The sequence below is a fragment of the Anopheles ziemanni genome, chromosome 3 (genome assembly GCF_943734765.1).
Source record: "Anopheles ziemanni chromosome 3, idAnoZiCoDA_A2_x.2, whole genome shotgun sequence".
NCBI lineage: Eukaryota > Metazoa > Arthropoda > Insecta > Diptera > Culicidae > Anopheles > Anopheles ziemanni.
The window spans coordinates 85,182,924-85,210,744 of record NC_080706.1 but is presented as its reverse complement, the minus strand read 5'-3'; the positions used below and the strand labels follow the sequence as shown (position 1 = coordinate 85,210,744).

Below are 27,821 nucleotides of genomic sequence, written 5' to 3'. Positions count from 1 at the left end.
CTTTTCGTACGTGTGCTTGGGCAGCGTATACGTGTGCCCCATGAACTGAGCCTGGAGTGGGGTTGAGTTGTTCCTGGGAGTGGGGTTGAGTGGTTAATTAATTTAGTTATAGATACAGTGCAGCCGCTGCAATCGGTGAGAGGAACAAATGCGACATGGCGTTTTTCTGCCGATAGTGGGAGATTCCACCCACCCACCGCAAAAAAGCAAAAAAAAAAAACGAAAGACGACCCCGGTCGGGTGTAATGCTGGGTCGCTAGTTGGCCATGCATGAAAAAAAGCTAAAATATGTAGTAGATGCTGCGTTCGTTTTGCTCTCCTTAATGCATGGTTTCATTAGGATTCTAGTAATTAATTTCAGCGTCAAACTGAACACCTCCTTGCAAGGCATGGCAAGCATGCTTTCTGAGAGAAATTACAGAATGTTCATTCGAAGCAATGACTACATCCAAATACAGTCCTGTTGCGCGCAGTTCGTCGCCTGTCCCTTGTAGAAAGCGTACACGAACGCATTCGTGACCAATTTGTTGCTCTCGGAAATAACGAGTTTTTGTGAACACCACGGGAGTACCGAGCAATCTTGATGCAATGGAACCCGCTCGGAACAAATGTGCTTGTTATAATTTTGCACAAACGTAACTGACTATGCTATTAAACAAACGTAACTTTACTATACTATTTAGATAAAACAAAATTGAAATAAATAACGCTAATTTGAGGAAGATGTCGTCACACTCCAAATAACACAGATTTAATTGTTCAAAAATGTTCTCTTGATTGTTGATTAACAATAAAACGTTACTCGAAGCACGCAAAGCAAGAGTTGCAAACAACTGCAATGAAAGCATGTAAACGCTCAATACAATCGTTTTCCTCTGACAACTGTCGAAGCAAATGCGTGTCTTCACTTCGTACACCTATGCCGCGAAACTTCCCCGCGCCATAATAAAGGACTTTTTCTTCATCGCCAATGATGCTTCCTCCCACCGGAAAGTGTTTTATCCGTTATGCTGCACACTATCAGCGAGCGTCTTTGCATGTGTGTGTGTTTGTGTGTGTGTTAGTGTATACTCTACAAGGGAAGCATTGAAAAGGAGCATTATACCGTCTTGGATAGCTGTAGGACATCATGTGAAAATGGTACGATTTTTATGCTTTTCCTCATTGGTCATAGAAATACTAGCTATCGTGCCACGTTTGCTTTAACTCAGCATTTTCTACCTCTGTGTCGATGCTCCTCGGTTTCCCCGTTCCTCTTCTCGGTTGCTTCAATGTTTTCTCTTATGCTGCATCTTCTGTGCCTGTGTTTCGTGCCATTCTACTTTTTCGCACGGCTGCTTAGCACAGGACGGTTCGATGGTTCGACACTATCTCTACCAATGATGAGCTTCCAGCCTGCCAGGAAGTTACTATCAGAATAGATAGCACTTACCGACCGCGCTAGTTGCAACTTGTGTCGTGAACGTGGCATCGAGAAAAATCACGGAAAGTGCACCATTAAGTGCTGGAGAGTGAGATCGCAAAGAGGCAGCAAATTTAAGGATTGGATCATGCGTTTACGTTTATACTTTGCTTCACTGTGGTTAAATAATTTGTTTAAATAATTAGTATGATTATTTTTTTATGTTATAGATTACGCTTTTCACAACTTATTTTTTATTTTGACATCATTATTACAAATTGGTTTTTCTTTTATGTTTTAATTTAAATGCCATAAATGCTGTCTGGCACGTTTTGATCGTTTACCTATTGCAGATTTTTGTTCGTTTGCAGCTACCACTGTGAGAGTGCTTCTGCAATATTTGCTGTGAGAATATTATGCTTTCGTCACCACCGAATTCCCTAGTTGAGCGTCAAAGAACGTTCAACGTCCTGCATCGTCTACATTAAGATGCAGTTTAAATCTCATTTTTGAAAGCTTTTCCCTTCGGATGCTGCTTTGACACTTTCAATAATTGTGATTCAAAAGCGATATCGCGTAGCTGCTCCCCAGACGCTCTGATTCCTCATATTACCATTTGCTTTCATTTCCGTTTGTCGTATACGTGCATTAAAATAAAGGATTCTATATGGTGTCTTTTTCTGGATTTTTACTCGTCTTGTCATATTCTTTCCATAGTTTCGGGCGCCATGCGGGGCCATATAAAAGTGAACTGCTTTTTATCGCCTCGGTGAATATTTGCCATTTTCCCACTTCGTTGCAGTCTGCACCGTTTCGCGTGAATGCTGCCAATGGGAAAACATTATCGGAGATGTTTCAGCTACCATGGATGATTCCCGTGTGCGTGTGCAGGTGTCCTTATCACATTACCAATGCACCAGTACAGCTTTTCCAGTCGCATCTCCGTCATTTTCCAGGTTTTCCCTCGAACATAAAGCGATCGTTTGTAGACGGTAAGAGCTTGGGATACGGATGCCTCGTCGCTCCACGACGCCATAAATTTGACGAGTTTCTGTTCGACCAGACGTCGTTTGCTTGTCCCTGCTGTTTTCCACCACTGGATTCATCGTCAACCCGCCATCGACGAATCAATCGATTACTCTGAATAACGCAACCGAACGAAGTCAATGGTGCAAATTGGACCGAAGAGGAACCGAATTTCGGAAAAGGAGATGCAATCAATAATAACAAGAAAAAAACACTATTCGTTTTAGTGCTGATCCCAGACGGGTAATTTTATAACATTTTCAGTGTTTCCTGTTGAGAGGTTGCGGTTACTAGCCTTCTTTATTTAAATTAGATTTAATTCATCGTTGATTCGATCGTTATCCTTTCCATCTATTGGGCGACTTAAGTAGATGTTCGTTATGTATATTTTTTATCAGCTACGCTATTTTTACTTCACTGGACGCGGCGGACAAATCTTAGGTAAAAAAGTCGGACAATAAATAGATGGACAAAGAAAAGGAAACGAAAAATCGACGACATAATCCTAACGTGGGTAGCATAAAAATCAAATTATTGTCCACTATGGTCCTGACCTCGATTTCGGTTTTGGTAGGGTAGCGATATCCTTCGATTTTTTTGCTCACCATTTATTGAAAGTGCTGAAAATGATAGCTTTACAGTGGCTGATCGTAAATTCATTATACGAACTTTTTCCGTCTGCTTTAAGATTTTGCCCCATGATTTTCCGGTGAACGTTTGACCGGTGCAGAAATATTAAATTAAATACATGTTTTAATTTATTTTCAATAGAACCAGTAAGGAACTTTGTTAGAAAACGTTTGTCAATAAGGGGAGACGCTCATTTAGTTAACGATAAATTAAGTTGTGTGGTATAAATTAGTTGTAAAAATTGTAAGATTCCGTGGTTGTACATTGTTCATTTTCAAGTTGTATTTTTGTATTATTTGCATTTGCATTTGCTCTCTGCAATTTTGTTTATCATTTGACAGACAATTTATTTGTATCGTTTCAGCATGCACGTGTTTTATAATTCATAGTTTTTGTTGAAGTATTATTCTACAGTAATTTGATGCCTTTTCATTTTAGAGCTTTGATAGAGTTGTAATGACTGACCATTATTATCATTCATCTGCCAGGCATCTCTAGATCGAAACAAGTTTTGCCAACGAATCTTCATCATGACGAAGCACACTCAACCGTTGTTTTTTTTTATTTAATGAATACTTAGAATCCAAGCTCGTCTTTCTATGCTGAAAGCTGGGCATAGTTGTTAATGAAATAGTGCAATTCGTTGCACAACTTATCAGCATTAGACCAAACCCAAAAAAGGAAGCCACACTGTGTCCGAAATCCTGCAGTTTGCTTCTGCAGGGTAGATCCATCATCATCAGTTGCAGTGAAGCCGGCAAGCTTCCGTATCGGTAGCATCGCTGGATATCGTTATCGTCACTGGCATTACCAGGTTGGTCACGGTAAAATATGGTCTCAGTATGCTGCAACAGATGCCGTCGGTTACATACGATCGTAGAGGCAAATAGGGGAAAAGGAAGTGTCCCAGATCCGATGTGCTCAGTCTCCGAGAGTCGACTCACTCTCCGACGGCCATTTGTTGACAGTATCGCGTTAAGTGCAAACACCTACCGATCCATTCATCTTGTCCTGTGTGAGGGACGTAAGTGGTAACTATAGCTCAACCAACCTACGTACGACTCGACGGGTGTGGTGCATCGTTTATGAGGGGAACGGTGGTTTTTCCCCGGTGGTGGACTCATTGTCCGTTTGGCAAAACAAGTTGGCAAATGAATGTGTTTGGATTGTCCCGTTTTGTAGCTTCACGCTGTCAGGGTTTCTGACAAGCTTCCATCCCCGAAATTAGACAGTGGAACACACGACGTTTCTTTTATTTCGACCTCCATTCAGCGTTGGAGGCTGACGGGCCAACGCCTACATCGCTGTAGCATGTGTATACAATGAACTGCTAAATAATGTACCAGAAGTTGTCATACAAGCCCAGGTCCTCTGTATGGAATCTCTGCTCGTCCCTCATGGAAGCTCATCAAAGTTAGGGGAAAATGATCCCAGCCGAAGGACTCATTTTTGGCGCGCCTTCATCGTTGACGCTCAGCTCGGATGTAAACGCGGCCATTCGGAGATAGCACGGTGCCGGTACACAAGGCATCTCGGACCACACAAAAAAGGGGTCACATCATTCCACCTCCAAAGGTCGTTTTTGTACTGCAAAAAGAGTTTTTCGCCCGTCGGCAAGGTTACGAGTCGTGCGAGATTTTAATGAAATTTTTTTATGACCTTCACATCGCGACGGAGGGAGGGCCCAGGCAAACAGCGGAGGGTGGTGGCTTCAATTGGGTATTCATAAAACATGCCGACGGCTCGCCTGCTCCTTCTCATCGGCTGGTTGATTTGTTCCGCCATGGGTTTCCTTTTCGGTGTCGCCCTTCTGCGTAGTGAAGTTGGTACAAGTTGGGCTTTTCCACAGGCCGGGAAAAAACGGTGCATTGTGACAACGAGTCAGCCGATAGAAGGGTGCGTATCTGCTGATGTTCTGCCGTCACGGAACTGCCGTCGCACAACCGTCACGTGGCCGCACAACGGTCGGACTGAAAAGTTTTCAGCATTCATGATTGACCGCCATTAAACCGACTACTCTAACTATTGGTTTAATTTACGGTAAAATATTGCTCCCGTCTGGTCCGGTGGTGGAGACCATATTTGTTGATGACGTGTGTGTGGCGGAAAAGAGGGTCAGCTAGATACGCATCGATTTCATTCGTTTGTACGGTCGGGTTTTCCGTTTCTTTTTTGGAAAATTTCAACAAAACTAACTTGATCGCTTTGAAGGAAGCTCCTTGGTTTAGTTTTTTTTAACCGGCAACAAATTGGATGACCTCAGAGTGGATTCTAAATATTAAGGAGCACACAAAGACGATAAAGAAAAACACATACCAACAAGTCCACTGAGATGGAAAGTCCGCTAACGACCGGCGAGCGACAAACGACGACGGAACGCTTCGATAACGATCTCATTCGCCAGCGCTCTGCCAACGCCGACGGAATCGCAATTTTGCACCCGATGGCCAAAAAATACCTGCGACACCCGGCAACGACACTTCCCCAACCCGTTTCACCCACTTCCTCACCCTGCACCGGTACGCGTTTTTCCCGGTGGGGTTCTGACCTTCCAGGAAAACGTTGCAAGGATACGCTCGAGTGATAATCACACGTATTGTTTTGTTTTATATGGCATCCGTATTTGTTTTTCTCTTATAGCTTTTCCCCCTCCCATTCCTTCTCCCCAGTAGGCTCACCTGCCAGGCAATGACAAAACGGACGCCGTGCCCGAAAACTGCAACGTTGTAGGGGAACGCGGGTGGGGTGGTATATTTTTTATTTCAATTAGTGATTAGAGGGCAACACAAAACGTTAAACGGCTTTTTCTCTCTCTTGTGGGCGCTTCCACGGTTTTTATTCATTTCGCAACATTTCAACTCCCAACTGAACCCCACGGGAATAATAGACTGGTTTTTGCACGTCAGCCGAGATCATTGTGGTTACGCTGACAAGGTTCGCTCTAAAGACGAAAAACAAACACACACAGGAGGCGGCGTGGAGAAAAAATAACGCGAAACACCCTGGGAAGCCGCCCAAAAGCCTCGAATCGAATCGATCCAAAACAATCTTTCACAGCAGATTGACACAAACAGAGGATTCCTTGCAACTGATGTGGAAAGGGGAGAACGAACACCATTTAACACGTCGTTTAGTTTAATGTTGTTAGAAAGAGGGTGTGTAAAATTCCACCAGTTCGTGATATCGTGATGGCATTTGTACAATTTTCGTTTTTTGGACAAGTTTGAGCACGAAAATTAACGAACGAAGCAGCGGATGGACGCGCCTGACATTTTATAGACTATCACCATTCTTACCGAGTTTACACACCAAAAAACACTAAAAGGATGTTTGGTCTGCCATCCTTTGAAAAAGATACGTATTTGACAATTTGCAAAACTTTCAAAAACTTTTACAAAATATTATGAAAGTAAAGGATTGCAAATTTGTTAGTATTTTTTCTGTGATTTATGATTATATGATTATAAAAAATCGTCATTATTCACAATGAAAATACTATTTTTTATACCAGAGTTATACAACCAGGTAGCATTGTGAAAGTATCATTTGAAGTAAAAGATAATCATATTTTTTCATCATATAATACTCATATTATCTACGAATATTGAAAGACAAGGTGAAGCAAGAGTTTATTCTCGGAGTCGCAAAAATTATCTAAATTTTGTGCGTCTCCTATACCTAAAAGTATAAATTATTAAAATCGTCAAAATATGAAATAAACAAAATTTACATAACTGGTTGAATAAATTAGGAATCAAATATCTAACATTTATGTTAAATGCATTATGAGTATCGATGATTTCAATACAACTGGTGTAACTATTCAATAAAGATTTAGTCCAATTTGTTTCCAACACCGAATCTTATGCATAGAGGTTTTTTATTGCATATTTTAAAATGAAATAGCTTAAATTATTAATTTGCAATATGTTGTACAGTATTTGGGGACAGGGTCAAATTTGTAATGTGTGAAATACTTTGTGTTTTAACTCTTTTATGCCACCATGTTACACTCAAATAGTTGTTTTACCTGTAAATTGTTTTCGTAAAAACAATAAAATTCATATTGAACCTACCAAACACGTTGAAGAACCAGTTCGTTTGATAAATTTATTAAACCCAACCTTAGCGTTGGGTTCAATACATTGATCAAACGAAAACGGAACACACAGCTTAAAAATAACACAAACAGGCCACTCATTTAATTTCGTCATATGATATGTGGCCTCCAGATGGTCAGTTTTTGGGTACCTGCAGGATTCTAAGTGAGTGTAGAATAATTGCAGAACTCAATTAGACTACACAGCAAAAATCTCCGTCCCTGAGGACTAACCCCGCTAAAATTCAGCTAAAAACGCTAAATAAGTAATGATAATGGTTTTTGGTAGTGATAGTATCTACCCTCGAAAAGTGGAAGTAACTTCCTGCATCGCCTCTGTCACAGAGCAATATCTTTTCCAGAAGACTCCGACACAGTCCGACAACAGTCCAAGAACTCGGGGCTCTACTACCAAAAAAGCAAAATCAAGGTGATATATCAAGATTTACGGTAATCCATATCCATTCGGCAAGATAATTGAATCGGTAGGTCGATACTCCAAGGACGATCCGCACCGGTTCTATCAGACCAGATCCCAAGGCACTGCAGGGTTGTTGTGGTTTACTGGTTCTCTTTGACCCGCACGCTCTCCGTTGGGGATTTAGGCCGGAAAGGATTATCAGCACAACGAGACGTAATAAAATATCAATCCTCAAGCTACTTTGTCTCTTCAAGTAAGCTCCTTGATGGATGCAGTGGACTCCGTCGAGGTGCGGTTAGTCGTTTAACGCCGAGTTGCGTTCAGTTCCATGTAAGTAAAAGGAAGTGTCATCGCGTCGGCTAAGCTATCCGCTCTTATCATCTTTCCAGTTTTGGAATTGATTTCGTCAAGTCGGCGTAAGTCGAATCAAATGGTAGAAAAATATATCATTGCTTGAAGAATTACTCTTCTGGAAATTGTGTTTGCATTATTGGAAAAATCGAGTGAATTTCGGAAAAAATAAATTGGTTTCCATTGTTTCCATTATCCATTAAATCTCTTCACTCCAGGCCTCGTTCGGAAAGACCAATCACTTATCGCCGTTGGTGTCCCTCTTCGACGGTTACTAGAGTACAAAGCTGCCGGGAAAAGTGGAAAGCATTTTTATATCGGCCCTTCAGTCTGTAGGGTGCGGAAGGGGTTCTGGTGGATAAGTGGGCGATTTATTGCACTCGAACCTCTCGAGGGGCATCAGAAGCAGCGAGGTTCGATCCCAGTTTCGTATGCGATTAATTATTCATTATCAAATGTGTACACGTGTGCGAGTACCGTCATCAGCGAGATATTTCGTCCGAACGATGTAACCGTGCTCCAGGGGATGCGATTACCCCCCCCCCCCCCCCCCCATTCCTTCCTTCCACACCCTTGTGTATCCCAAGCCCCTCGTACTTTAGCGAGGCAAAATTTTCCCATGCTGAGGTTGGAATATCCTCTGGGTATCCCGTTGTTCGGATCCAGTTGTTCCCCATCCGCAGAACAAATGAAAAAGAAAACTGTTTGTGGTGAAGGGCAACGCACGAGGGGTTTCGTGGAATAATTCGGTGAAATGAGCTTTTTATTGTCCGAGAAAATTGGAACATTATTACAGTGGCAGCGTCCCCAAGAGACCACTGCACATAATTTCCCTCCGCTCACCGGAAAACGCAGCCTTTATTCGGTAACGGGAAAGGCGGCCCCAACATCCGCCGGCAGCTGGTCGCATAACGCTTATATGCGAAATGTGGCTAGTGGGATCGTTCACGATAACAGCGATAGTCTCTTAAATTAAAATAAAAAACGATAACAGCGATGGACTGTCAAAAGCCGTTTGGAAGCAGCGATAGTTAACGGTCATGTACGACTCATAAATATCTAGTCCCTTAGTAGATGCGAGTTAGTAAGTGGAGGTGGGTTGGTAGTGCAGCCCTGGTGAAAAGTGTTTTATGAAACTCGCTGCTGATAATATTTGCTAAAGGGTATGCTTGTTTGTTCGAAAACGGTTCGTGCCATTTCACTTGTTTTAAACGAAGCTTAAATAATTGCTCCAGGAATACACAATTTAGGTCTTACGGTTTCCTCACTTTTATATAAAGTTGAGATAAACACAACAACAAAGTAATTTACATTTTAATGAAGTATGCATTTTTTTAAATCTATACTTTGTTTGTAATAGTTTGTGATTTGCATAATGAGAAAAGTCTATTTTAATTATTAGAAAAGATTTTTGGTTAACTTCAAAATTATACACATTAATATTAAATCTTTGGTTTGTGATTTTAGCGATTTTATGAACTCAGGTAATTTCCTTTTAAAGTCGGTTGTTTTTTTTTATTGTTCAAAACTGTAGCATACTTGTACTGTAACATACTTGGTTTTTCAAACTTTGTTCCATACGAAAGGTGTACATGGTTATATTTAACTAGGTTTTTTAGGCCAGGTACCTGGCCCGTCAGCAGTTCCTGGCTCATCTACCGGCCCATTAAAGGTTCCATGTCGTCCCCGTTACAGTTTCTAGGTCTTTCTGCCGAAGGTATATTGTATTGACAATTGCCGAGCAGTTAGTGGGTTCTAATACAAATATGAATTGCGGGATCAAAACTAACGAAATAATCTGACCCGCTCCCTGTTCGACCAGTGCCTGATCTTGGCGCACAGAATTTATCCCTTTAACTGAAGCCCCCATCGACATAAATGTAAAAGCACTGTGTTGTAACTACAACTTTCGGATTTCGAAGAAGTTCGAAGCAAATAATTATTTTAGACTTAGTCAACTGACTCGTCAAAATAAAGTTAATTCATCCGTTTTCCTGATCCTAACCCCCAGTCCCTTTCGGGTTTCCCTTTTATATTCCGTCCCGGGCTCCGGTTCAAACATTTGAACTATATAGTTCTAAACTAATATTAGTCCCGAGTGAGCGTTCACGTTCTCACTGCTCAATTCTCACGCTATCACGCATGCAGCCCTGTCGTTTTGACACACTATTATATCGCAAAATGTTACCAGAAAACTAAACGCGTCTATTAAACAGCTCGGTTAATAGGAAATTTTTCAAAGACAGATACTTGTACCGAGTTACAGCATATTGTACCCGTTTCTGTGCTCCACAGCGCATGCCCTGTGGTTGCACCACTTTTTATGCTTAGCTTACATGAACCGCAAAGCAACCTTTGCAAACGGTAAAATGTTATTAGTGAGTCAGTCAACGGTCAAAATCTGCGCACATTTGTTTTTCGGCCAGCGTGTGAAAAAAAGATTTACAAAAAAATGTTTTTTGCGTCTCGTGTAAACTAAGCATAACACTCCTACTACGCATGATAATCCGTAAATGCGAATTGCGATGTGAATTGCGCATTGTTTCGGCCAATAGTAAGAATCTTCTCAAACAGTATTAAAACAATTCAGAGATGTCAATTGCATTGCACCTCCTTCTCTCTCCATGCCATCCGTGCCGCATTCGCTGCAAATTCTGGGGTTCACTATTCCCCAACGTATCAGTTTCTCCTTTCTTTCGTTTGTAATGGAGAATTCCTTCCATGTGTGTGACGATTCGCGAAAGGCGCAGTAACGACTCGACGTTCGGCACACTCTGCCGCTTTCTATCCCGCACTTCCTGTGTTTCGCGGAAGGAACGACCCCCATCGCTTGCCTTGTTCGTTTCGCGGAAGGTTAAGCTACCTGTCCGAACAACAGTACTCTCGGATCGGTCGTCCGTATACTCTGCCGTGGATAGAGGTCCCCACTTCTCGCATTCTTCTTTTGTTTTCTTGTATTCGTAGATCCGCAAACACATGCATTGAGATTCGAGTACGAATCGATTGGCTGCGTTATAAGCTAATCCGGTGTGCGAACGTGATTGTTCTCACTTCCTCTCACATAATCGCGAAGTGAACTCGGACATACCGTCCAATGCCGTTGGATTTCTCTCTCTATCTCTTTTCTCTCTTTCTGTCTTTCCCTCTGTCTGTCTTTCTCTCTCTCCGTCTGTCTCTCTCTCTATCTCTCTCTCTCTCCCTCTCTCTATCTCTCTCTCTCATTATCGCTCTCTTTCTCTCTCTCTCTCTCTCTCTCTTTCTCTCTCTCTCTCTTTCTCTCTCTCTCTCTCTCTCTCTCTCTCTCCCTCTCCATCTCACATTTCCCATTTCACATCTAACATCTACCACCTCCCACCTCCCACCTCCCACCACCCAACACCCACCACCCAGCACCCACCTCCCACCATCCACCTCAAACCTCCCACCACCCACCTCCCAAATCTCACCTTTCACCTCCCACCTCCCATCACAAACCACATACCTCCTGCCACAAATCACCCATCTCCCATCTCCCATCTCCCATCTCCCATTTCCCATCTCCCATCTCCCATCTCGCATCTCCCATCTACTGTCTCCCATCGCATTCACACTGCCTCTCTCTCTCATAATCTCTCTCCCTTTTTATTCATCTCTCTCTCTCTTTCGCTCTCTGGCTATATCTATCCCTATCCCTATGCCTCACCTTGTCATACTTTCCATTTTTGTCTCTCTTTTTCCCACTATGACTGCCTCTATCTTTACTGTTTGTATCTCTCTTTCTCTCTCGCTTTCTCGTTCTACCTTTTCCTATTTCTTTCTCTCACTCTTACACACACTAACAACTCAAAATTCCAACAATTGCGCACAGAAGGGTCGGTTTTGTTTAGCAGGCCCAGTTTTCTGATTTTGAATTAGTAGCGACATCGAATCAGACTTCGATCGAATAAGGGTTACTTTTCGCGTGCGTGTTTATTGGGCCATGGTCGACCCTCGGAAGGAAAATTATTATATAGGACTAGGATTTTTAGGCCAGGTACCTGGCCCGTCAGCAGTTCCTGGCTCATCTACCGGTCCATTAAAGGTTCCATGTCGTCCCCGTTACAGTTTCTAGGTATTTCTGCAGAAGGTATATTGTGTTGACAATTGCCGAGCAGTTGGCAGGTTCAAATACAAATATGAATTGTGGGATCAAAACTAACGAAATAATCTGACCCTCTCCCTATTCGACCAGTGCATGGTCTTGGCGCACAGAATTTATCCCTTTAACTGAAGCCCCCATCGACATAAATGTAAAAGCACTGTGTTGTAACTACAACTTTCGGATTTCGAAGAAGTTCGAAGTGAATAATTATTTTAGACTTAGTCAACTGACTCGTCAAAATTAAGTTAATTCATCCGTTTTCCTGATCCTAACCCCCAGTCCCTTTCGGGTTTCCCTTTTATATTCCGTCCCGGGCTCCGGTTCAAACATTTGAACTATATAGTTCTAAACTAATATTAGTCCTGAGTGAGCGTTCCCGTTCTCACTCCTCAATTCTCACGCTATCACGCATGCAACCCTGTCGTTTTGACACACTGTTATACCGCAAAATGTTACCAAAAAACTAAACGCGTCTATCAAACAGCTCGGTTAATAGGAAATTTTTCAAAGACAGATACTTGTACCGAGTTACAGCATATTGTACCAGTTTCTGTGCTCCACAGCGCATGTTCTGTGGTTGCACCACTTTTTATGCTTAGCTTACATGAACCGCAAAGCAACCTTTGCAAACGGTAAAATGTTGTTAGTGAGTCAGTCAACGGTCAAAATCTGCGCACATTTGTTTTTCGGCTAGCGTGTGAAAAAAAGGTTTACAAAAAAATGTTTTTTGCGTCTCGTGTAAACTAAGCATAACACTCCTACTACGCATGATAATCCGTAAATGCGATTTGCGATGTGAATTGCGCATTGTTTCGGCCAATTGTAAGAATCCTCTCAAACAGTATTAAAACAATTCAGAGGTGTCAATTGCATTGCACCTCCTTCTCTCTCCATGCCATCCGTGCCGCATTCGCTGCAAATTCTGGGGTTCACTATTCCCCACGTATCAGTTTCTCCTTTCTTTCGTTTGTAATGGAGAATGCCTTCCATGTGTGTGACGATTCGCGAAAGACTCGACGTTCGGCACACTCTGCCGCTTTCTCTCCCGCATTTCCTGTGTTTCGCGGAAGGAACGACCCCCATCTCTTGCCTTGTTCGTTTCGCGGAAGGTAAAGCTACCTGTCCGAACAACAGTACTCTCGGATCGGTCGATCGTCTACTCTGCCGTGGATAGCGGTCCCCACTTCTCGCATTCTTCTTTTGTTTTCTTGTATTCGTAGATCCACAAACACAAGCATTGAGATTAGAATACGAATCGATTGGCTGCGTTATAAGCTAATCCTGTATGCGAGCGTGATTGTTCTCACTTCCTCTCACATAATCGCGAAGTGAACTCGGACATACCGTCCAATGCCGTTGGATTTCTCTCTCTATCTCTTTTCTCTCTTTCTGTCTTTCTCTCTCTCCCTCTCCCTCTCTCTCTCTCTCTCTCTCTCTCTCTTTTTCTCTCTCTCTCTCTCTCCCCCTCTCCATCTTACATTTCCCATTTCACATCTAACATCTACCACCTCCCACCTCCCACCACCCAACACCCACCACCCAGCACCCACCTCCCACCACCCACCTCACAACTCTCATCTTTCACCTCCCACCAACATACCTCCCATCTCCCATCACAAACCACAAACCTCCTGCCACAAATCACCCATCTCCCATCTCCTATCTCCTATCTCCCATCGCATTCACACTGTCTCTCTCTCATAATCTCTCTCCCTTTTTATTTATCTCTCTCTCTCTCTTTCGCTCTCTGGCTATATCTATCCCTATCCCTATGCCTCACCTTGTCATACTTTCCATTGTTGTCTCTCTGTTCCCCACTATGTCTGCCTCTATCTTTACTGTATGTCTCTCTCTTTCTCTCTTATTTTCTCGTTCCACCTTTCCCTATTTCTTTCTCTCACTCTTACACACACTTACAACTCAAAATTCCAACAATTGCGCACAGAAGGGTCGGTTTTGCTTAACAGGCCCATTTTTCTGATTTTGAATTAGTAGCGACATTGAATCAGGCATGGATCGAATAAGGGTAACTTTTCGCGCGCGTGTTTGTTGGGCCATGGTCGACCCTCGGAAGGAAAATTATTATATAAGATAAAGTGATCGATGTTGAAAACGTCGCGGATTTAGCGTTTAGGAAAATATATGCAAAAACAAAAGGTTAAAATTTATGACGGATTACTCAATCATTATCTTTTTAATCTCGTTTAAACTTAAGCTAATACTATACTATATAATTCTATCTGAAGTTGCGTAACGAAAAATTTACGTATCTTTGGTTGATGTTTCTTAGGTACGCTCGTCGGAAAATACCTCGCTGCTAGCTAAAAAGATGTTTTTCGGTCGAGTACTATAATTGCTATTGTGAATTGGATGCAATGATAGGTATCATCAACTAGCATCAAACCGTGGCATTGTATTCAGTGCTTATAAGAAAATATTAGCGCAGAAACGTGGATAAAATCACACACCTTGCGCCTTGATGATATTATTTCTCATTCAAGTGAACTGTAACAAAAAGAAAAATAAACGGTTGCTTCTTACACTAATCATTTTAAAAGAACACTTTCATTGGATGTGCAGCAAAAAATCCCCCAGCACCGTTGGCATCGTAGCATAAAACGTTCACGGGAAGGCCTGTTTTTCGTTCTCGGATGAGAGAAAAAAATTCGCGCCTTTCCTTCCTCATTAAGTCATCGCTTTGTCACTTTCCTCAAGAAGGATGTATTCCATTTGGAAGTAAAAAGAAAAAGGAAATGACTCCAGTGACAGAAGCTGTGTCCGGGCCCGTCGAGCTTGTGAGGTTGTTTGCCGTCGGGTTGTAATATAAATTAATGATCAAAACCATACATAAATAAGGTGGCATGTCCTTATGTCGTCAAGCCAGGTTGTCAACAGCCTGACGATGTCTTTACGAAGCAGCTCGTGCCCTCGTCATCCTCGATGTTCCGCCATCGAGCCATAGTTGTCTTCATTTTTTCCCGCTCGAGATCAGTTACCAGATGCAAGGTGAGGTTAATTTTTTATCAGCCCCTAACAATCTCAACCTCTTTCCTTGTGTCGCCTTGTCGTTTGCCTACGGATAAGCTTTCTCCTGCAGTGCGAACGCTTTCTTCGTCAGCTTATGAATATTAGTTGTCGAAACTACTACTACTTGAAGCCAATCGGGACAGAGGTGGCGGACGGAGGAAACACTATTCAGTTTCAAATGAGCTAAACGATAAGCGTTATCGAAAGATAACATTGTGTTGAACGAACGGAAGCCAAAGTGGTAGAGTGCGAGCGTGTAATCATCCCGCAAGCAGCAGAACGGAGAGGTTTAAGGTGGGAAAGAAACTTTCCGATTCAATCAAACCTGCAAAAGTCTAGGTTTATGGTTTGGTACACAAGTGAGAGAGAGTGTTGAGGAAGCAGTTAGACCATATTTTGGTAAAAAAAAATGCCTTCGGCAGGTGCTGTAAATTCAAAACAAGTCCGATCGGGATGGCTAATTTTATCGACCCACTGGGTTGTTTTCTAATTTAAATTGTTTTCATGAAAACACCGACAGCCTCAACCATAAATGAGTTTCCTAAAATTTTCAGGAGACGGAAAATCCAAGGAAAATAAACTAATAAGTAAAAAGCAAAGGAAAAAATGTTACGAGAGAACGACAAGGCAGACCTTTTACTCCTTAAACAACTCATTGGAACATTCGGTTTGAAAAAGCTTCATGCGGTGATATCCGGCGAGTTTTCTTCCCTCTTTCCCTCGTTTTCTACTCCCGATGAGAGGTGAAATGATTTGCGGAAAAATCTGCTTGTTCACGAACGAAGTCCGCAAACTGTGAGTGCCTAACTTAGCAAGAATGCTTTAAATATTTTAACTATTTTCAGTGTTCAGATTTAATCGCGAGCCAGATTCGACCACTAGCCAATGGGTTTATTTTTACCGGTTTCACACCTTCAACCAAACCAAAGGCCACGAAAAGCATCGGATAAAAAGCGAACTTCCCTCGAATGGCGCCCGAGATGGACTGAGCTGACATGTTCATTAATTTTAATGACAAAAATAATGAATCAATTTATATGTATGAGTGATATGACGGATTAATGATTCATTAGTTTGAACTTGTTATTTTGAGTGGCTTCCGTCGTTTATTAACACCGCTTGGACAGATAGTTTGCCGTGGTGGTGGCGCCAATACCCGTTCGGAAATCGAAAAAGACCACGTAGAGGAACATGAACATAAGAAGAGCAAGCGAAAGGAAAATAAAGACTGTTTGTACACACATTTTTCATGAAGCAAACCATCCTATATTCTCTCATCAACAGGATAAGCAAGTTGTTTCAAGGGTGACATGAACTATTCAGTGACTTTAAAAATATAACTTTGTGAAAATGTTCCCGGAGCACTGGATTGGGAAAATATCAACCAGCTTCTGATAGATTCAACCGACGTTGACAATGTAATTATTATTTTACAAACCATTTGAAGCTTTACGTTTGTGTTTGCAGGAAGTAAGTAGTCATTGTCTGACATATCGAGAGCGTTTTCAACATGTGTGCAATTGCGATAAGAGCATTTTTATACTTTTTGAACGACAACATACATCTTGTAAATCTCCGTGCACCCCACCTGGCGCGTTCCCGGTGAGCCGTTTCCGTTTACTGTATGCAAATGAGCAAAGGTGTTCAAATTGCTTACCGCAAGGCTCCGAAAAATGGAAGGCCGGAGAAAATGGTCAGACAATAAATCAAAATGTCATAATCAACACAACATCCATCCGCTACTATTAATAAAATTCAAGCGGCACGAAGGACGTCGCCAATTTTGGATGTGGGTGAACCATGTAGAGCGATCATTTAGAAAAGAGCCATTTAAAAAAGTTATAATTTGTCAAATGTGCTTTTAATAGTTGATAGACGCATAAATCGAAATCCAGTGAAGGAAAACACAATACCATTTTCAAAATACAATTCACGACCGTAACCTAACTCATTATTTTTTCTCTGCAAAGCCATTCTAATTTAATAATAATTTTAAAAGGAGTAATGGTGAAGTGGTTTAAGCGAAGCAAATTAACACCAATGCGGATGTTAAACGATCGACGAAAGAATTGAAAATAAATCATGGCCGGAAGCGTCGTGACGTGGCGATGTTTGGGGAAATGCTTCGCAGTTAATTGTAATAATCCTGTTAAAAATCAATCATCCCTCCATAATGGTCGGAAAAGCGAGATAATGGTGGCAGGGGGTTCTCCCTTTTGTGTGCGTGTGTGTGACAGCAAACATCCGTTTGCGAGAGGAGTTGGCCAAAATCCTTCCTAGGTTGCTCAAAGACGGTAGACAAATCCCCAACTACTTGAGTTTTCTTCGTCTTTGAACGCCAGCTAAAAGACAGGGTGGAATAGGGGATGTAATTGAGTTCTATTAATATTCCGTTCAAACTAAACGTTGTAATAATCGTATGAAACTACCCCAAAAAACTCGCTCGATTTTGTTTTGAGCCCGTTTTCCGTCCTGGCCATCCGCACGCAAGAGGGTAAGATGGAGGGTAACCGACGGCGTTATGGCACATTGGCACGTTTGTTTGTGTCGGAACGGAAGCCGGCCCGAAGGAACGCTGGGTTGAAGTGGATTTGAGTCACTGGAAAATAATTACAAGGTGTTTGCTGAGTCAACCTTTGTTTTATGGAAAGGAATTGATAAGTTTTAAATTCACATTTTACGGTACGATTTGTCCGCCTTGTGCCAACCTTATTGCTTCAAATGATGGCTGTTCAATACTGTAGTAAAGAGAAGTAAAAACTACTATACCACTTCAATCAACATGCACTTTTCATTATTATAGCATCATTGTTAAAAATTTAAACATTTTAACGGGTTCAAACGTCAGCGCCAGGTTTGCCGGCAGAGGGCGATACATGTAAATTAAACGGAGAGAAAATAAAGAGAACTCACGTTCTTTCTGAACCGAACGTTCTATCTAAAACGAACCACCGGAGACGAAAGACGTGAGTTTTAGCATACGCTAAAACAGTCTATAGTATTCAATCAAATTAAAATTTGACAATCATGCTTCGCGCTGTGTGGAAAATAATTAGTTTTATCATTGTCATAAATATTTTTGTTAAGCAAGTCATAATAAATTAACAGTTAGCTAAACCCGTGTTTAATCCAACACTGCGGTGTCAATTAGATTTTTCATGCCTGTTGTGAACTTGAAACAACTTGAAACATTTACATTTGGAAATGTTCGATTTTGGACCAATTTGTGGAAAATCGTATCCCATTCTTTCTAATAATCAAATGCTCTGGAAGTGTTGAAACAAATAACGCCCGTTCAATATGGCAATTGCATCTTCAGTACACAAGTTTTGTTTGCAACGATTATTATGAATTCGTTGTTCTACCGAAATGTTGTAATAAAAGAATAATGTGAAACATAATATAGAGCAAGTGTTTTTTTAACTATATGATTTTCCTTTGAATTATAGAGATTTCCTTTACAGTAGGTGTTTAACAACTTATTTTTTTGGAAGCCAACTGCAGTTTTTGTAGCAAATTTCGTGAAAAGAAACATTTCACAGTAAAAAGATCACAAACCTTCCTCGATATAGTCACAGCAACAATGTCATCAGAGAAGCTTCTGTGGAAAAAAATCAAATGAAGAACGAAAATCCCTTTCAACAACTCGTTTCGCCACGTTGTAAATCCTACCGCCTACGAAGACCTTTCAGTGCGCGTCCGAGTTGGGTGGGAATGGGCGAAGAAACCCTTCCAAAAATCGGACCAACCAAAAGCGGGTCCTTTTCCAATCTTGCCTATCGCGCGGCGGGGCAGAGGATTTTTCCCTTTGATGTTGACACTTTCGTGTTTTTTCACTGCTTTTAACCACCAGCGTTGGGTTTTCAGTGGTTTCTGATTACAAAATTAAAACGGTTAACCGTTTTATGCAGGGTTCCAATTTTTCGTCGCTAAAGTAGGCCTTCAATCTCTGGGATTTGGAGCGAATGTTGATGCGGTAGCGCTTTCGAGAGAAGTAAGGTGAGAAGTGTTTCAATTTTCAACTTTTAATCACGTCAACCCAAACCTTCCAAAAAACCACCGTACCAATTCTGTGGACCGAGCCGTGTTTTTTGGTGTGATTTGTCTTTAATTTAAAAGTTAACCGTCCTGGTGGTCATAATTACCATTAAAGCAAGTTCTTGGCCGGAGAACTTCGAGACATGTTTCTTGGAAATGAACGGTTTAAAATGTCGATTTCTCTTAAATTATCTATCGGCATAAGTTTATCCATCAAGTGCGTTGCGTGAGAAGCAGCGAAGCAATGAGCCGTAAATTAATTAGTCGCCATGAAGATGGCGTATCGTCAGGACTTCCAGGAAACATACAAGAACAGCGACCAAACGACTCACAGTACACTTCCCGTAACAAACTTAACCCACGTAACATTTGCCGAAACAGATGTTGAAGCTATCATCTAAAAATAAAACCGAACAATCGATTCTCGAACCGGAACACGGCCAATCGACAGCATAATGGAGTGAAACGACCCTACCCTCAAGGGTCGGGTAGGACGAAAGGACTCCGGATGGTGGTTTTCGTCGGTGGCGCAATCGTTTTGCGGTCGGTACATTCAAGGACGACAGTTTGTTTCGACATTGGAGAAGTTAGCCAACGTAGATGCGTAGATTTAAATCCCGTACGTTTCAAGGAACACAGAGGCTTTACAGGAACCTCGACGCTGCATCGCGACCGCAGTGAAATTCAATAAAGAAAGGGATTGCCAAACGATGGGAACCGGGAGAAAAGGGATCATAACAGGCAAACAGATGGTTTGGCATAGCCGGCCAGGCTTAGGAGAAATCTATTTGACTTTGTTGTAGATTGTATAGATTTTTTTTGGCTGCATGCTGCGTTCGATACATCCAATTGCCTTATACCGATAGATTTGTATGGATTATTAAAAAAAACTTGTTTGCTCAACATGTTCAAATTTGTCATGCCTCTTTCAACTGAACAGATGAGGGGAAAATGATAAAACTTAAAATTGAAGTGAGAAAAAGTCGGATTAAGCTAACGAAAATTGTTGTTTGCTCTGAAAAACGAGAAGATGCAATAAAATTTATTTATTATTACTACAGATTTATTGAATTGTAATGTATATTCTACCTCGACCTACCTCGATTTTACCTACCACGACGGCGTGGGTTCGAATCCCAACCGATACCGGACCCTCTATCCACGTACAACAGGGAAACAAGTCTCGTAAGCCCTTAACGGGCAGGCATGATTAAGAGGGCGTTACGCCAAGAAGAAGAAGAAGAATTATTGACAAATTTTTCACACCAAGTGAATACATTAAGGCGTATGAAACTAATTCTTAATTGCGATGCCTGAAAATAATGAACAATTGGCTTCAAACGCTTGTATGTATCGGGGAATTTATCATGGAACGAAGGTTTGCTTGTTGGTGCAGTATTTATGTTGTTGCTAAATAAAAAAACATGAGCTAATTCTTTTTGCTTGAACCTGCAAAATTTGTACAACATAATCATTTTTAACAACTTTATGTAATATTATCGACCTCTGTATCATAGTTTCCCAGTCCGCAAGGCCCGTTTCGATTTTCCCATCAAATGTATGCCAATCGAATCCCGACATGTAGAGCAGATGAAGCAAGATAAGCGGCTAAATGAGACAAATTGAGGCTACCGGAAGCCATAAATGGAGCTGTGATTAAATATAGTTATATTTTCCCCGTAACGACCCTTTCCGGCGGTCAATCTGTTCCACGTTCATACGGGTCGTCCCTAGGGTGACGACGTAAAATCGCCACCGGACGAAGTAAGGGTAGTTCGAACCCTACTCCGCTTTGACCATCCCTCGGATGAATGCACGTCGATCGGTGCAGTTAATCAAACGCAAAATTGTATCGTTTTCCGCAAAACCCCACGTTCCCTCGCCCGACGATCTCTAATTTGATTATGTGAGTTCGAAGCAGACACCCGATGGATGGTTGAAATGTGGAAAAATAAACTGCCACAACCGTCCGCGAAGATAGGAGACATTTTTCCCAGCGATAACTTAAATCGTTAATACGGCAGAGCTTTCCAAACGACCCTATCAGGCGATCATCAACATTAAAGAATGTCGTTGGGTATGGCGTTCGGAAAAGTGTAGTAAGTTTTGAGGTCGTTTCAATACATCGCAAACGAGATAATGGTCTCGAGAACTTCACAATGAGCGCACAGAATCAAGCGATTCGAATCGAGAATATCCATGTCAAGCATGTGTGCGAATCAAAGTAGAAGATCTTGTCAAACAAACGACAATATTACGTTCTGCTTCCGTTTTTCACATGAAACTAATGTAGGGATTCCGTTTTGTCCCGTTCCCATTGTTGTTCTCCTCTATTCCGATAGATATCGCTCCACACACGTGAACTAAAGGAAACCAATAAATTTATTAGATTACGGATAGTGACTTTTGTTTGCAAGTTGGGATGAGGGTTTTTTCTCTCTCGTTGCCATTAACCCCGCACTCGGAAAAGTAAATCAAATAGACTGGCTCTGAAACTGTTTTCAATTGTTGGCCAAAAATCCATCCCTCAACGAAACTGAGGGTTCCGAGCAAGGACAATGGCATCAAACGGCTTGCCGCGAAGTTTATCCACATCATGGCCACATCAAAGATAAGGGGTGGAAGGCAATGGGCGGAATGCAATGAATTTTCCGACAGTACGAGTAAGCAGCACCAAGTTTGGCGTTTTGCCATGTCGATCCGTTTTTGCGGACGGGAAGGAAAAATCCCGTACAAAATTGAATCCATTTTCTTTGCTCGGCCAAGTCTACGGGCGAAAAACAGGAGCGTTTCATGTGTTCAATTTCTTCCTGGGAAAACTTCTGTAAGCATGAGGCAAGCGGAAAGTTTTCAAACGAAACGGAAGCAACAATTTTCAAGGCTAATGTTAAAACAGTGTTGACTTCAGCGTGGGTTTCTTTTTTTCAGCTGATAAAGTTTCAGCTGAACTTTGGTATGCATATTTATCAGCCACCCTTTCCCGGTTGATGGAAAAGCGAACGTACAAGTTTTTCAAACATATTGATGAACTTCGCCGCTCGCCCAACTTGACGATGGGGCTTCCAAAATAAGGTTTAGTTTTTCCCCGGGTGGTGGGGTCACACTAGTCATGATTCAAAGGTGCTGAGGAAGAAGCGAAGAATATTGAAAGGAAGTCCTCGATGAGAAACGAACACTGGAAGACGCGTTTCAAACGGAATTGAACCTCGGAGCGCATGAAAATAATCTTTTGTTTTTTTATTAAATAGTTTTTTTTTTTGTTAAATAATTCGGCAAAATTTTTAAGAAAAATATAATGCGTCTGTAATAGTTTCCTTAAATGTTTCATTTATAACAAGAATTGTATATGACTTTCTGTGGTAATAAGATTCAAGAAAGAATTACAACTTCAGCATAAATAAAGGTGAATATTGCTCTCGGTTCAGTGTAAATTATTTTTCTTTTAGCTTCCATTTTCTTTATGATCTTTACAACCACCACTATAAGGGTCGCGTTTATGTGTTGTGAATGTTTTGATTTATGGCTACAGCCACTTGGTGCCTTTTATTTTTCCTGTTTGACTGCTACGTGTCATGGATACGTTTTCCTCAGATGACTGGGGTTCAATGGATCGCTGATCTCATAAATTTTTCGTACACGATGGCGCCAGTCTGACAAATGGGTACGAAAATCGATTGAATGTACGGGATGCGAGATCTGCCGTGGCCGTTATCTTTAACGGAAGATTTATCGACATTTGATTTAGTCTAACGAGATGAGTCACAAAATGTCTAGCATCGAGCAACGTGAGGGATACGGGTGCGTAGTTGTAATTTTTTTGGAGACCGGGGTGTAAACTCTTATAATAAACGTTGCACGGGACATCGTTATGGAAATTTTATTATCCACTTGTCGGTGACATAGGGGATTTGTCTTCGATGCAATCGTGCCAATTTGAAGTGTTTTTTTTTTTTTGAAAAAAACATTGCCACCGAAAAGTTATCTAGAGAAAGAGAGATAAAAAGCTATCCTTTTGGCGATCATTGTAAGGATGTACTCCAACCCCGGGAAGAAACGCTCAATTTCTGATCCATTCCGGGATGTAAAGAACGTATTTCGATAAAGTTTTCCGGAGGACACAAACCAACAAACAAACAAACATTATCACGTCCTCTGATGGCAAATCCCTCGTACGTGTTACTTTAGCAATTACACTTTGGTGTTGGAATTTATATTTGTGTTACTCATTGCCTTGTTGCTTCATTTGAGCAGACAATTCCAAAGGTCCGTCGATTCGAATTAAGATCGTCGTATTCGAATGGGCTCTGGAAGATTCTTCTGAGAACCTTTGCTTCGCTCGGATTGAAGCGTAGGAATATAAAAAACGTTCAAGGATATAGTGAACATGGAATGAATGTTTCACAGACTACGAACGATTTTCACCTCTAAGCCATTTTTGTAATGACATAAGTAACTTCTTAAAAGGATAAGAATAAATGTCAAAGCCTTTGTGTTTGATAAGTTAATCATTATGTGTGAGCATTTTGAAATATTGGTTACGTTATTAACTTTCACGAATAATAAAATCATGTTTGTATGATTTTTTGAATTTCGTTAATGTAATTGGTCAAATCTCTTTTTGTTACTCCTACCAGGTCAATCAAAACATATTTAATTATGCATTTTTGTTCCTTTGACTGGAAATAAAAAATAGAACGATTTCAGAGAAGGGAAAAATGTAGAGTGCGAAATGATGCATCCCTCAAGCAAGAAATATTAATTTCTCGCAGTCTCAGTAAGACAATGACTTAAAATTCGCATAGATTAATTATCTCCCATCTCTTACGATATCGAAACGATCACGTTGTTACAAAATCGTAGAGTTTTTAGAGTGCTCTTTGTTTGTGTGTAGTTTGAAATTGTGAGGCAAATTCAGCCAGATAGTGAAACATAACGAACAAATTTCGTAGAGCTCCTTATCGACTGCTAAAATTTCTGGATCCTATATTTTCTTTTGAAAAATCCCAACTTAATTATTAGCAAGTTGAGGATGCGTAATATGTACAAGATTGAGTTAATATATTTGAGACAGTACCATAGTGTATAATTTTGACAAAAATATGAATTATTAATTCCCCCTTGGTTCGTTGTGTAACATATTGAGGTACTTGATCTATCTTAAACTGTCAGATATCACTAATTTACACGACTTAAGGCATTAATTCCTTTATCCTCTTTTGAGTCGTAATTTTTCATTCAAAGTATGCCTGTGAATTTTATTCTACAGAGCAAAAATTTCTACTTTTTTTCTACCCAGTTTTATTGAGAATTCCAACTCACATTTCAGGGGATGTGCTTTGGCTCTTGTAGGACGATTAACAACCGGCATGCATGTACGGGACCTCAACTAAAAAGCAAATATTGCTGATTTAAAAATGATCCATTGTGACAATAACTACTCTGTAGTTCTTTAGTTACCTTTATATTTCAGGACACCTTTTTCATTCCATTCCATTCCAGTGAGGAACACTCGGACATACGACTTCACCTGCATCTATAATCGATTTCATGAAATTTCAGATACGGTCGAACAAACAAAACAAACTGGCCAGCTTTGCGCAGCACGTTGTGAAAATTTACCAAGGCGATTTAAGGTTATAACTCTTAGACTAGCTTGATGCATTGGATGAACCTGGCTGTCACGAACAATGGAAATAATTTTGTACAAGAAGATCACTGCTTTCGCTTTTTGTTTTCCTCCTGGGCAGCCAGTGGAAACTGCACTGCTCATAGGTATCAGCAATTTGCATAAGCTACCGAAGCGATGCTCCATTTGCTTAATCGGTTGAAGCCGGGCTTTCTTCATTGCGCTCATTCCACAGCTTTGGAGTTTTCAACTGACGCTAACGCACCGAATGCCAGCTAATTTGAAATGCAAATATTTTAACGTCACGTGCACACTGAAAGTCCTGACGAAAAGAAGAATGGGCCGAAAGAGAGCAGAGCGTTACGCTAACAGGAAGGTCATTTACGCCTTGAAAAACATCTGCATCACAGCACCTTTCCCCAATGGGTATATTGTTTGACGATGCAAATGCACCTTCTTCCGGGTCCAATGGTGAGACTGCCACTTCCATCTGTTGTCATGGGAAGTATCGTTCTAACGGAGGGAACAAGCGCATACGGACGCAAGCGGTCGTAGCGACAGCCAAGGAGCGGACACATTGGAGTTCTGGAGGCCACGGGAGTGGACATGTCACTAACCCGTCGTTTCAATTAAAAGCTAATGAAAATTGATCGATAATAGTCTTTAATTTCTTTTTTCACTAAGGCTTCGTGTTGCAGCCTAAGTTGCCTTCGATAAAGCGCAATGCAAAAGCTACGTTTGGATACACCAGAAGCAAAAAGGCCATCAATCACGGCGTAAGACACTGGGATTCATACGATTTGTCAACGTTACTGGCTATGGTTGAGGCATTTAAAGACATTTAAATACATTTCAGTGCGCCACACACGCATTCCAAGGGTTTGATGTCACACTGACATGCATGAATAATCGTAACCCCTTCTAGACAATGTTAGCCGTACCCGAGATGAAGTTGACTCGACTTGATGGTGTACGATCGATGATACAAACAAAAGTTGATTAAGAGTCACGACGACAACGGCTCTACGAAAGGCAACGTTTATACTCCGCCACATCTTCGGAGATTTCGATCCATTCTCGTCCTGATCCCGGAGGACCATGTACAGCTTAGAACAACTTGGAGACCAGCTTTGATGAAGCTTGATGCTCTTCTAGGAAAGTACGGTGGGTAGATGTTTACCATCGAGAAGACCGATGCAACATCCGATAGTACTGAGGCAACTCTGTTGGCTTTTGATTAGGTTGTTGGAATCACTATCTCAAACATTTCCCGCGGGGGGATTCGGTTCAAAGCTGAGGGCGGGAGAGAAAAAGACGTCCTGATGGAAGCTGATTACGGGTTACGAGCTCGAAAGCAGAAGCTCATTGGCAAATTGTAATCGATTGGAGCCAACCAAAGGCCGGTAGCAAAGAGATAACATGTTATCGTCAATTACGGGTCGGTTGACAGATCTGTCGAGCGACATAAATTCCAAGGGATGAATGTCGAAATGGTTGATAAGCTAGGCACGTTCCTTTACTACTATTCCGTGAAGACTCATTGGCAAGTGATTTTTTGTGTGGAATCCTTTGTCACTGACGACATTACCTGTTGATAAACTGTGTGCAAACTGTGCAAACAGTATGATGACTTTGGGGGTTTTTTTCTATTTTTTTTCTCTGGGCCAGCTGTCCGGCAATTTTGCTCTTCGGAGATTTTGCTACCAGTGCTGTCAATTAGGTATTGTTTGTTTTGGGCCATAGATCCTCGGAGTCGTAGCTAAGTTTTGTTAGTGTTTAACTAGATCTTCCGTTTGGCTTCTTTGATTTGAACGGCCAAGAAACTGACAGCCGAACGTACATCAATCAAACTTCTCGCACAGATGGGGACGCGTGAGAGGAAAACACCATTTTGCCGAGGTCTTACCCAAATGGTTAAATTACATTTCCAACCGCTCCCCATCCCGAAAGACCCTTTCTGTGTGCACAAGTGGAGGAAACTTTTGTTTTCCTGCCCTCTGAGTCCTAGATGATGAATAATGGAATGATAAATATTTGTTTTTCTTACCGTAAGCAGTTTCCTGTGTGAACACAAAGAACAGCAAAATATGGCAGACGTAGCCGGCCATATTTTCTGCTGTTTTGTTGTTTGGCTGGTTGCGCCCCTCCCTCGGCAGGTGGAACGTTTGGTTGTTTTTCTTACTCCTTTGTGTAGAACACTAGACTTTCTTTCGATGCTCTTACACTTTCCACTGATGCACTACACACACTCGTCACACATTAGTAGTTGCTTCTGGGAGCATGTGTGAAACGTACTTCCTTCTCCCTGGTGGACGCTCCGAGCGCCTTTTGAGGTTTATTTTCCGTGTTAGGTATTTTGTGTTTTCCCACTGAAGAAAACAAATTTCCTAACTTATTACGCCACGGGGTAATTTTCTTATCAACGGACGGCGTTGGTGAAAGGACTAACTCAAACTCGACACTCACACTCGACGATACAAACGCACATGAAAAAAATCAAAAACCTAGACACACAATCACAAACTCATCCTTCCAAGGAAGTAGCGTAAATCGACACACTTTTACTTTTGTTTTAGCTCAACCGTAAACTGTGCTGAAAGAACCAATGTAGAAGTAGAATTAGTATCAAAAAATCACACAGGCCAATAACAAGTACGAAAACACTTCCACACAATCGCTTCGTTTCTAGCAGAACGTAACACTTTGCCCTTTCTTAGCGCTTAATATCAACAAAACACGAACATTGTAGAAGGTTTCCAGCAGCTTTTGACTGTGCGGACGGCCAACCGTGCCGAACTGTTCTGGAATATTATAGGATAAAAAGGACACACTAATGGGACCGTATGATCTTCAGCCTTTTGTTTTCCCGGAAGACCATTATATTCACTTTTTCGTTCCCCTTTGTTTGTGTATTGTTGTTTCGTCTAGTTGCAGTATATTTCTTCGCTGTTTGTTTATGTTGGTGCGATAATGTTTGCTTTCTTTTGGGTAATTTTCTCCAACTTCTTATCTTTTTTTGCAGCTTACAGTATTTTCTTTTTATGCCACTTTAACGTTTTCTGGTTTTTCTTTACCGTTCAC

General features: G+C 41.4%; 1 protein-coding gene across 1 annotated transcript in view; it reads right to left on the bottom strand.

Moving 5' to 3' along the window:
* Window positions 1-26,848, bottom strand: part of LOC131286817 (protein amalgam-like) — a 57,475-nt gene extending 30,627 nt beyond the window's left edge. The window contains exon 1 of the mRNA XM_058315819.1: window positions 26,788-26,848. Coding sequence (XP_058171802.1) covers window positions 26,788-26,848 — 61 coding nt within the window. The remainder of the gene's footprint in view (window positions 1-26,787) is intronic.
* Between the last annotated feature and the right edge of the window lie 973 nt (window positions 26,849-27,821).